The sequence below is a fragment of the Monomorium pharaonis genome, chromosome 5, assembly GCF_013373865.1.
Source record: "Monomorium pharaonis isolate MP-MQ-018 chromosome 5, ASM1337386v2, whole genome shotgun sequence".
Lineage (NCBI taxonomy): Eukaryota > Metazoa > Arthropoda > Insecta > Hymenoptera > Formicidae > Monomorium > Monomorium pharaonis.
This window is the reverse complement of record NC_050471.1, coordinates 21,508,964-21,521,574: the sequence shown is the minus strand read 5'-3', so window position 1 is coordinate 21,521,574 and position 12,611 is coordinate 21,508,964. Positions and strand designations below refer to the sequence as shown.

Sequence of the window (12,611 nt, the reverse complement as noted above, 5' to 3'; positions counted from 1 at the left end):
CCGCGAAAAAAATCGAAAGAAACCGAAACAAAAATGAAAATATAAAATTGGTTTACATAATCGCCGTTTATTTCTAATTGGCGTTACGTGTGTTACTCACCGCGAAATATTGTTCTACTGCATATTTTATCAGTATTGTACAGATATCTCGTTTTATAGATTCTTATAGAAACTGAGAAAGAAAAAGAAAAGTTAGACAATGTTTGCCACGGATGATCTTTTAATTTCCTTGTTCTTCGATAAACTTACAGCTTGTTCGATCTTGTGCGAAATTTGTTTTACCTACGCGCTCATCCGATTATCGATATAACGAACCAACATGGCAAACTTTCAATAGAACGCCGCAAGTGTAAACGCAACATCGTGTGCGTTTTTCAAAACGCTTAATTAAAAAGAGGATACGCGAAAAATAAAATTAAAATTAAAATACTGTACGCTGTTGTGATTATTTACATTTCTTTCTTCGTATCTCTTCCTCTTTCAATTTTTTATTTACGCAATGCAAATCGGAAATAAATTGAGTCTTATAATAAATAATATTCACAACAATATATGTATGACAAGAAGAAATTCTCGCCATTAAAGAACCCTTTATTTGGTAGATATTTTGAAAATGTTGTATCAAATATCAGTACGATTCCTCAGCGAAACGGGGGAAAAATTGATCATCTCGCGCCGTGTATCACATTCAGACTCGGACGATCGCGCAAGTCAAAATCAGAAGCGGAAGGTGAAAGAGCAGTGAGATGGAGAAGGGAGGAGGGAAGAGTGGAGAGTGGAGGATGCAAGAGTTAAATTAGTTTCCGGGGCAAAAGCTGGCTGCCGGCCGGTTTTCAGGACTAACCCCGTGTATAATTCCAGAACAGCTCCATCAGGCTGGAACCCACGAAGAACCTTCCATCCAGACTATCCGACCACCTCCACTAGCACCACGCGAAGCATCCCCTAACACGTGTGCGCCCACCACCTTCCCGGACTTCGCGGGCGCTGCAGTTTGCGAAGTTAATTACCGCCGGATAATTGCACCCTATATGCCGTCCGTCTGATTAATGAGGCGCGGCTGGGCGAGGATCATCAGGGATACCAGGACCTTTACTTATCTTTCTCCTTTTCTCTTTCGTCAAGGGGCTATATTCGTGATTTCCTCGAGATAACGAGTTATTAGTTTAAGCTCGACTACGGCTATTTTTTTTGTAATAGCTTGCACAAATATCGATGAATAAATTAAATTCAAAGTCTTTGAAATGAATTTTACGCGGATTATATAACTAATTTAAAAGAAATTAATGTTTTAAAAAATTAGAGAGATAGAGAGATATGCTTTGAAATAAATATTTAATACGGGTACATAAACTGTGTTTCAATTTTTTTCACTTCAAACTCTCAATTAAATGCAGACAAGTTATTAACATGTTATTGGCCGACGTTTTTACAGAAAAAGTTACCTGCTTTTCTTAATAGATCTTTATAATAATTTATCAAGAGATATCAGCAAAAAGATTTCACTTTAACTTCAATCAATTACATATTTTATTATAAATACCTGATCCAAATCCTAAACTTCAAATTTCCTTACATTTACGGATAATTGTATCTAAAATCTACTAAAATGTGATTGCTTGCGGAGTTAGGAGAACTTGGATGAATTAATATCCGCGCAATCATGGTATTGCTTTCGCTTATCTCTAGAGGTTGTTCTGGAAACGATTCCTTCGAGAAATTCTCGAGAGAACATACAGGTTCCCACAGGAGATGCTTTTCACACAGCTTGCGGTTAGCTTGCGCGAGCTTGCAAAGCAGACGTCTTCCTCGGCCAGAATCCTTCATGCCTAAAGAGGGAAACTCAGCAAGATCTCGAAAGGTTGCCTGAAACGGCTGGAAAGCTTGATTACTGACTTTGCGCCGCGACGTCAATTCCGTCTGATATGCCGCACATGCTTGGGAGGACACTCTATATACGGGTAAGTGATCAAAGAGCGTTGATTGTTAATTAATTAACATTAAGGAATACATCAGATTACGTAATCGAGAAGCAGACTCTGATTTTAGCAAACTGTACGCTAATTTAACACAGTATAGATTTTATACACACACATAGCCGTCACTATATATAATATTGTCTAATTTTATTACGCTTTTATTACGCTTATAAATTTTTATATATATGTAATATATGTACATGTGCGCGCGCGGGCGCATTTGTGTGTGTGTGTAAAATTAGGAGAATTCTATTTTTTAAAAAGTTCAAGTTCTCTCATTTAAATAGTACAAAAATCTAGTAGTTTATTTGAAGAGTTTCAATAACGTATTATAGAAAATAGAAAAAATCAATAGCATGAATACCGCTGAATTCATATCGTATAATATAGTCAGATTGTCCCATTTCTGGTTAAGTGTGCCCAGTTAAATGTGAAATACCGTGTGCATTTTCATCTCGGCGATTTACGAAACTGTGCTGACAGCCGCTAGTAGAACACCGGCTTTTGCAATTCATGATCTAGAAAAGCTCCAGCAAGCTTTCGAAACGGCGACGAATACAGACCCAACTGTTTGTTTTCAACGCGCAACGAGTGTAACTGAACGTTTTCAACCGCAAAATGATGCTCGCGGTCGCAGGCATCGTGTAAACACGTGCATTCAACGTGGCAAAACCGTCTTTCTCTATTTTTTTACGCCCCTCTCTGACATACTACGCTTTTGTTCTCCTTTTGCCGCAGGCAATGCCTACACTACACTATACAGATGCTCATTTGCACACAACGTAGCACCATAGCATTTAGCAGTGTCATCTCTTACTGTCGTTAACTCAAACATCAATCATCAATATAATACACTTTTATAAGATGTAATGTAGATACAAAATAGAAAAGTAGTAAATGTAAAAGTCAAATCGGACGTGGTATCTAGATGCAGATGCAAATTCAAGTACGGATTGATACTGGAAAAATTTAAGAAATTTAACTGCGTACAGGGTTAATTATAAAGTGCTAAAAGTATTATCCAATTTCCTGCTCGCTAGTTCTTCTATTTGTTAGTTCCTCGCTAACACCATAAATCTCATTTTTTGGCAATCAAAATTTTATCTGCACTTTAACGCAAAAGGATTATGGTACATGTAGGCTGCGCGCGCAGCGTATGTCCAATTTATCGTCCTGTTATCATTCACGTTCATCGATCGAGGCAATATGAATGTAATCATCGTCGCGGCAACGACATAAAATTTACTGCATCGGCTGTAAAATTTATCGTTGGCCAAAACGTTCACTGGCTGCACATTCGCTGTCCGCGAGATCGTTACAAATAACCAACGAAAATTAACGACAGATCTAACGTAAGGTATCTTCGTTTTCGATCTAACGACAATAACGACGTCTCGTCTTGCAATTGAACGTTAGTTAAAACTACTTTCCATTGTAATCTCATCCATATGCGCAAAATTAACAACATTATGGTTGACGCTCAAGTTCTTATTTACCGCAATGCGGATGCTACCAAATTGATTTAAGAAATATCAGCACACGAAATATCAGTAAGCGTTGCTCTATGACATGGCTTAGCGAGATGCCGGCAAGAGATACGGCACGTCTCTGATTGCGTTTCTTAGCTCACAGCCACCCCTTACTGTCCATCCCTTCTGTCACCACCCCTTTCGGCGCCAACCGTCCTTGTCTCTTCCCTTCTGCCTTCTCCTCTTAACAGCGCAGCTATTCTCTCTCGCGGTTTTTCTTTCGGTCCAGAAGACTTCCAGGGTCGGATTTAACCCTTTAATCTCAAGAATTCTTTTATCCGCAGTCCTGCCTTCTGTACGATAGCCTATGACGTTCTAGGTTTTATCATTTTTTTACGTGCAAAAGAATTTGTTAAAAGCTATTATAAATAAATATTTGATATTATTACTATATATATTTTATGTTGACTATGTCTATTTCACCAATTATTATACATAATTATATAATATTTATTCTCAATTAACATCTTTCAGATTTGCACATCCCTCACACTGTGTGGCTTTAAATTTGTTAAAATAAAATTAAAATAAAAGAAAAAAAATAGTAGTCAAGTATAGAGAAGTGTATTATTTTAAGATTATAAAGTACATGACAATACGGCTGAAATAATAGAGACATTTAACTAAACTGCTTAAACAAAACACAACTACTGCATGCCACATGTGGAACACCGCTAACAATCCTCAAGAGGTGAAAATTTGCACGAGCGGCCCTGAACGGAGACGGCGCGCTTGGAGTAAACGGGGAAGAGAAGAACGGAGAAGCTTTACAGAATTAAGGAGCCATTCGCCTTTCATTAACTCACTACGAGCCCAAGGGGGAGAGATATTCCCTTCGTGCTAACTCATCCCCAGTTTATCACTACGTAGACGGAGGGAGGCGACTGTCTCCGATAGAAGGACTGGACTTTTATCCTGCCGCGAGGCCATTTACCACCGTCGCTGCGCTTGGCAAATAGGTAAACGAGATCTTTCCCGATTCTCCTAAACTCTTCAACCGCGATCTAGATTGCACTACTTCGTTAATCAAGACGATAGAACGCGCAATCCGTTTGCGTTTTCCATCCCTCCCCCACGTTTATTTTCCTCTGAGCGTTCTCGAGTTTTAGATTAAATTTGAAGTAATCGGCAGCTCTTGCCTTAATCGCTTCAATACTTTAGAGGAGAGGACTCCAATAAAGTAATTATAGTTTACTCAATTAACGAGTCCTAATTTATTTTCTTGTTTCCGTTAAAGGAAAATTTGTCCATTTGAACACTAATATTGAGGTACAGTTAAAGGTCGCGTTAACAAATGCACAATTTTTAATACAAATCAACTACTTAAAAATCACGGAATATTAGCCAATATGACGACCAAGATTTTTTAAAGCGCTTTAAAACGCAAAGATCGCGAAAAGAAATATCGAGGCTATAATACTTTTTAATTAAAAGTCAATTAAAGAGTTCACAAAGTTAATATTTCGAATATGACAGATGTAAACAAAATAAACAGTGCTAAAAGTACTGCTGTTAGTTGGTTTTATTTAATGCTAAGATTATCAAACGCACAAACACATAATACGCGCGAGATTTTCCTGTTAAAAACGTTATCTTGTGAGGCATTTATCACGTGACAGTCTTGCTTCTTGTTCTGTGCTTCTTGCAAAAATAGAAATTTAAAGCACGACGGATTTCCTTAAAATGATAAATACGCCACGTTCAACGTTGTACGATAATCCTCTTCCATTCTGGTTAACAGACATTATAACAAATTGGGAAATACCTCGAATCTCACAGATCCAACCGCACAACCGACGAGTTAATCTTTACACGGCAGACAAGCTGCTCAAACCACGCATCGACTTTTCGGTGTTAAGACTTACCGGGATCGGAAGAGGGATGCGCTCTGGTGAGTCTGCAGAGTTGTAATGGCAGATAACGAGTATCCGCCCGCGGTGGTGACTTTGGCGGCGGCGGCGTCGCGCTCAGGAAACCGCGCTGAAGTTCCCAGCCCACTTCCTGGATGATCGAAGCTTTCCTGAAGTACGGCGTCACTTCCCGCAGGTACTTGACTGCAACAAGAAAACACGTCGTCAGAGTGTCTCGCCAACTATACATAGGTAAAAATACAATGTTTATGTTTTACTCCATAATTCTGTCTAAACTCTCATGATAATCCTATATAACAGATCTGTCTACTTTAATTACATTTATTAAACTTTCATTATTTTTTTTTCCCGCTTTATATGTCTGCGTACACTTATAAACGCTTGTTTTATTGTAGAGAGAAAATGCAAACAAGAGCAATTGACATGGATTTAATATTTCTGTATCAATAAATTGCTTTCATCAATTTCCCTCTCTCTTTCTCTCTCTCTCTCTCTCTCTCTCTCTCTCTCTCTCTCTCTCCCTTCATAATTGAAGATTGTAATCTCAATTTTTTGCGTACTTATCTTATGCGTGCTCCATAATAACTGTATTAGTATAAATACTCTCAGTGGTAGTTTGCCTTCCGAGAAATTGTCAAAATCAACTTAAAAAAATATTTTTCATTCAATGTTTCTTATGCCTAATGTAATTTGTATTGATATTAATACATATATAGATAATATATAGTTAATTATAATTATAGTTTTATATTATAAAATATTGTTTTATTTCGTTCCAAATCATATTTTATCTTCTTAAAAAATACAATGCATCCTCACAAATGAGTCCATTATCAAAGAGAGGCTTGCGATCGAGTTCTCCGGGAAAAAAAAAAAAAAAAACTTTAAAACGAAGAAAAGCAATTTACTTTTGACGTACTTTACATTACTCGTATGAGCTAAAATGTTGGCACGTTCAAGGACCTGCGAGAATTCGGCTACGAAAATCCAACTTTCTTTTTGAAAGACGCGCGACTCTGAAACGAAAGTCGTGTCGCGGAAATGGAGTATCGACCTTTCAAATTGCGGGGGCTCCTCCGCTTAGTCGACATCTTGTCGGTCCTATTACGCGAAATTTAATGGAGAACGTCACGTGGCGACAGCGGCGAGACGGGAGTGGAATTCTGATGTATCGTATCCACGATGATCCAATATGTTTGCCATAAGGCTTCGTGTGGACGGTATGCACAGCCAGCTGTATTTACTCCCTTTTCGATCTCAAACGACATTTCCGCAGATCACGCCAATCCCCTTGATTGAATATATCAGCATTCATCAACGTAAGCGTTCAACGTCAGCGCCTTTATTTTCGTATGACTTTAGTTTTATGAAAATTATGGCGAGGATTTATCTAAATTGAACTGTCACATAAAATCTTGGCGCTGGCGCGCGAGGCGCATATATATTTCTGTACAAGTAGCTGTACATAATTTAATAATGCGTGGTTGACATCAGTCATTAAGAATAAATTATAACTTTGGATGAAAATTTCATTTGTTTCCGATTTATTAATTTAATGACTATATGTATAATTAATATAGCCAATTTAAAGAGATATATTCTGCTAAATTAATTTTGCGCTAAAAGAGTTAACCGGACGGAGATGGAGGGGGGGGGGAGGGATAGGAGAAGAGGGATAGGACCGTGTCCACGGATCGAAGATCAAGCTCCCGCGTCCAACTTTTCATGCGCGCACGTACTCTCTGCGACCTAGCTGCCGTATGCCGACGCGCAACGTATTTCTATTGAATTTATTTCGGTGCCCTGGACGGTGCACGTTGCTGATTGCAGCTACATCGAGCCGGCCAGGCAGGCATCGGGACGCCGGACCCGACGCAACGCAACGCTTCGCTTGCCAGTCACGTATTCCTGCATCATTTGCTATGGGTTTCATACCAGCCATAACTCTACGGATATATCCACCCCCCCCTCCCTGACACCCCCTTCCCCCCTTTCTGCTCCCTTTCCTCCTCTTCGGCCTTCGACCGCTTCCAATCCCACGTTATAACCGCCGCGTCGAAATTGTGTCCTCCCAGGCTTGCGGCTCTTAATCCGCTACGCATTCATCGCGCGAGGAAGTGGCGTCGGAATTAATCAAGTCTTGCCTGTCGTCGTTAATTTGAGCAAAGGCTGCTAATTTTCATTCGGTAGCGAGCTGTTAATCGCGGAGCGGCCTTTGACAAAACAGAATTCACGACGGGATTGAATGGCATTGTGCCGCTTGCGAGCCGGCAAGCATAGTGTCGCGGAATGATGTGACGAGGAGATCGGTAAGCTTTGATTGAGCTTTCACGTAGGTTTGTTTAACGGTATTGTGGCAGCTGCTACAGACACGTCTAGTCACATTTAGATTCAGTAGAATGCACTTGGACATTTATGATTTTCTGAGCATCAAATGCCAAACATGTTCAATAAAATGTTAATTCACCTACGTGATGAATTAAGTAAACCGAGATGCGACATAGAGGTGCAAAATACAATAAAGCACAGATTCTGAAAATGATAAATGGCTCATATTCATGATTATATTATCCAAGTATTCACGAATAAGTCTGTAAATACAATTAATTTAGTAAATCTTCTTTAATCTTGGGATTCAATGAGTATCATATTTAAATATTGTGGACCTCCCGTTGTGTTTATAAAACTGTACGTCTTTATATTGCTTTCATTCAGACTCATTATTTTCCCGGGTACATCAGTCGCAGAATATCTCGCTATATTATATGTATCTATGTATATATGTGTACGTATATGTATATGTATATACATACATGTAATATAAATTATCTTTTATTATTATATTAATTTATGCTGGCTGAGCATGTAATTTTTATGCTATATAAGAAATCCAAGTTTTAACAAAAAAACAAAAAAAAAAAAAAAAAATTATTAATCCGAGAAGACCTGTTACTGCGTGGCCCAATCGGCACATTCTGCTCGCATTCGCCGTCGAACCGAGCCAAAACGCTGGATAGCCAGTGCAGCGTTGCGAATCAATCGACCATAATCGCACCCGTTGAATCGCGTTCTCCCGTTTCCTGCGTCTGGAAAAAGCGTTTCGATGGCGACCACGCGTACCGCATATCAATAGCCCATCTCGTCCCAAAAGCTGGCCCTGCATCCAGGAAGGATGCCATAGCGTCATCCTTGTTGTATGACCAGATAGGAAACTAATAAACCGGAAGACGGTTATCGCGCCTATACTCGGTAAATCGATCATGGCTCGATCCCAAGATCGTAATTCGATCTTTATACGTTACGGCATGATCGAAGGAGCACAATGTAAAACAATTTCCACGTTTACACTACGTTTATGTATACAAAAGATCATCGTTAATCTACAATTGTGAACTTTTCAAGTTAAAATATTTTAAATAAAAAAAAAATATAGAAACAAAATTTATATACGTAATACATCAAAGTATATTCACACGCGCGCATTTAAAAAATATTATCATTATATTATTCTTTTATATTTCACAGTATATAATATTATATTTTACCGATTGTCATTCGCGTCATTAATTTTACTATCAATTTAACATTGGGTGCACTTTTACTTTACTTGTTTCGTCAGCAGAATACCTCTAAAGCGAATATTGTGGCTTGCACAGATGAAAGAGAGAATGATACCACGAAGAGCATGTCTAGCTATTCGTCCTGGGACCGATACTCGTTTCGAATTCTCCCGTTGCGATTGGCAACAGGATTCGGATCTTGCGAACCCTTACGAGGCGAGAACCCATTTCTTTCTCCACGATCGTAAAGCCTCCAGGAATTTCTCTCAAAGGAATCCCATACAGCAAAACGTTCTCTACGTGGGGTAAATTTCTCGACAGATTTTTGAGTCCCAATAAATCCTGGCAGAATCGTCGCAAACTATCCGAGAAAAAGACATTAGGCAAGAAAAGTCCTTGTAATTTGTTTCCCACCCTTTCACTGCAATGTTTGCGAAAAACGAGTCTTTTAGCTTTCCTTAGCAAAAGCTCCAGTTTCCCCAGTTAATCTTTCAGATCTCAATCTTTTAAAGATAAAATGGAAAAAGTTTCTAATATCTACTGGTCACCATAAATTTTTACTATAATAACATTCAATTGTATTACATTTTCTATAAATAATTGCAATCATTACAGAAATATCATATATATTTTAACGTTACAATGTATTTTCTCAATTTCTTAAATCGCTTCGATTGATAGTCTGTATGATCTCCCTCCTAAATTCAACACCGTCACTTTTCCATAAATCGCATATCTCGAGAACATGATATCCTGTCGATAACGAGGTTGCAGGAAATGCGCGCGACATGAAGGTTGAGAAAAAATGTTGTGCAAGCTATCGGCTGAACGATTGGCAGCAGTATATATTTTGTATAAAATCGAAATTATAGGATTCGATGAATACAAAAGTAAGCGTATCGGATAAATTCATTCTTAATAAAAAGTGAATATATTTTAATCCATAAATTATTCGACACATGTTCTAACATAATGTGATGAATATCTATGAATTTTTAAGCCACTAACTTGTATTAATTATTCACCTATTATTATCAAATTTTTATTTAAAAATGTTCTCTAATTTTACAACGTCACACACATTAAATGTATGACAACATACAAACACGCACGCTTGCCCTGTCTAAGCTTGTAATTCGTTATTAATAAATAAAATAAATAAAATGTTATAAAACACGCGAAATTAAGTGCAATTCCATGAATATTTGATAACTCATTGAAAAGAGCAATTTTATTCTTTAGAAGCATTATAGAATATAAAAATCACCTTTGATAAGGAAGCTTTGATACATTCTCGCATCTAAAGGATTTTATGAAGCTTTCTCTTACGGGAATCATACGATTATTCTGTGGCAACGGCGAAAAGAGCAGATTTCTTGGGCGGCTTCTCGTAACCACTCGCCTGAAAGCAAAAATCTGATGGGATCAGCCGTTCTCCTTCGGAAGCGTTGCCGGGAGAACGTTTAATCTGATAAAGGCGGGTCCGACGAATAATTCACTCAACGAGCGATACGAAGGAAACGAGGGAAAAATGTGCGTAGATGAAAATCAACCAAATAAAACTCAAATGATCCAAGCTTTTAACGGAAAGACGGATAGTATGACTGTTTTATCTAGTTTCAAAATTATGCGTTATATTATAATTATACTATTGTGATAATTATTAAGTTACTTTTTAGACAAGTCAAATGAAAAAATATATTTTACTTGACATCACCTTCAATTTCGTTATTGAATTTATAATAGATAGGAAAAAAGCAATATATCCTCTCTAAGTTCTCTCCATTCTATCGCAAAATTTTTTAAACGTATTTTTGAAAAAAAAGTAATGATGGAAAATATAATAACATACAATTAAATAAATACGAATAACATCATTCTATTCTTAAACTCTAAAATATAATATGTTATAATGCTTCCAAGATAATTACAAAAACTATACAACAAAGTTATACATTCATGTAAAATAGCATAAATTATTTTGTAATAACATTTCTTTTTATGGTCAAAATATCAAGCGGCTTGAACAAAAAGTGAGTTTCATGAAAACGTTATATTAGCTAACTTTGTTTTAAGAAAATATTTTCACGTATTAAATTACATTTAAAATTTAATTCGACGAAACAAAGCTTACACTGGCCTTCTTAAAAAATTCATAAAGTATAGAAAAAGGTTCATACAATATTTCATCCTGGCGCATTTTATTCCCGTTATTTCGATGCTTGTTCGCGATCGGAAAAGCGCTTTCGAAAACGATATGATTTACGTCAAAGGATCCTGTCACGACGTACACGAAATGGCACCTTCGCGTGAAAAGGGTATTTTCTCTGCACACACGGCGAGCGGCGGGTATAGGAAGGACCGCTACCACCTGTCGATCCCACTGAAACGCCCGAGGGATACCGCCCTCGTGTGCGGGCGAGCGATCGACTTTATTCCCTTATTCCCGCAGAGACCCTTCGTGCCAGTCTGGGCGTCACGTTACGCTCGGACGGACGTACGAATCCCAGGTACGTCGATATCCCGAATTTGATTGTCGATCCTGTTCTGTCAACAACTGGCATTACTCGTGCGTTCGCGTTATTAGATGACGCGTGGATGTAAAGGCCACGAAATGGAATATTCTCGCGTGAGGTCAATACAGGTGATGCGAAAGAACGCTTTGATGCGAGATGCAAGAAAACCTAAAAACTCTGCATGTTGCAACAGTACAATTTATTTCTATTTCCCTATTCTATAACAACAAAAACTGTATATGTTAGAATTTTTTTTAACATGTTTAAATTAGAATTAACATGTAAGGCATAGATCCTTATTATTTATACGTATTCGATATAATTTGAATCTTTTTGTTGAACACTACAATAAATGTTTATTAATCTTATCACTTGAGATTGTACTATGACAGTTATGTAGAGATCGATTTCTCGAGATGCCCTAAAAATAAAACGAGGGACTGGAAGTCAATCTCCGCGTGTCTGTTGCCGACGGAAGATATTTTTAATATCCGGCAAATCCCTTTTCCCTTATTCTACGTTAAAGTTGATGTATAGCGTAACTCGTAAAAAAATGTTGTTGTGTTTAAAAATTTTTCTAACGCTTATTAGAATTTGAATTTAGCAAGACGTGAGCTTTAGTAAAAAGTTTTTCAAATATCAATAATCTTTTCTTAAACATCAAACATTCATATTTTCTTAAAAGTTCAATATTATGTCACAAATAAAATATAAAATATCTTTTAATAACCTTTTTAATATTTTTACACATAGTATAAAAATATGTATTTCTATTATTTTTAAAAACTAGACCACAACATTGCGCGCGCTTCGCGCGCGCCACTTAGCATTTTTATATTGAACATTGCACTTTTTTTTCTTCTGTAATATTACTCTCACACACTTTATCATATTTAATGCCCTTCTCTATCTCACGCTCTTTCTCCCACTCTCTAAATTATTAATTATAATATTAATGATATTAATTATATTATTTTCATATTGTTCAATATTACTCTTACACTTTACTTTCTTATTTAATCCTCTTCTTTATCTCTCACGCTCTCCCACTCTCCTCCTTCCACCCCTCTCTCACTCACTAAACACAAATTAGTGATTATATTATATTTTCATGTTTCTTAATATCACTCTTACATACTTTATCTCCATACTTAAT

General features: G+C 37.3%; 1 protein-coding gene across 1 annotated transcript in view; it reads right to left on the bottom strand.

The window, feature by feature from the left end:
• The window catches only part of LOC105836647 (beta-1-syntrophin), a 222,694-nt gene that overhangs the window by 82,340 nt on the left and 127,743 nt on the right, over positions 1–12,611 (bottom strand). The window contains exon 3 of the mRNA XM_036287419.1: positions 5,374–5,562. Within this exon, the coding sequence (XP_036143312.1) occupies positions 5,374–5,562 (189 nt within the window). The remainder of the gene's footprint in view (positions 1–5,373; positions 5,563–12,611) is intronic.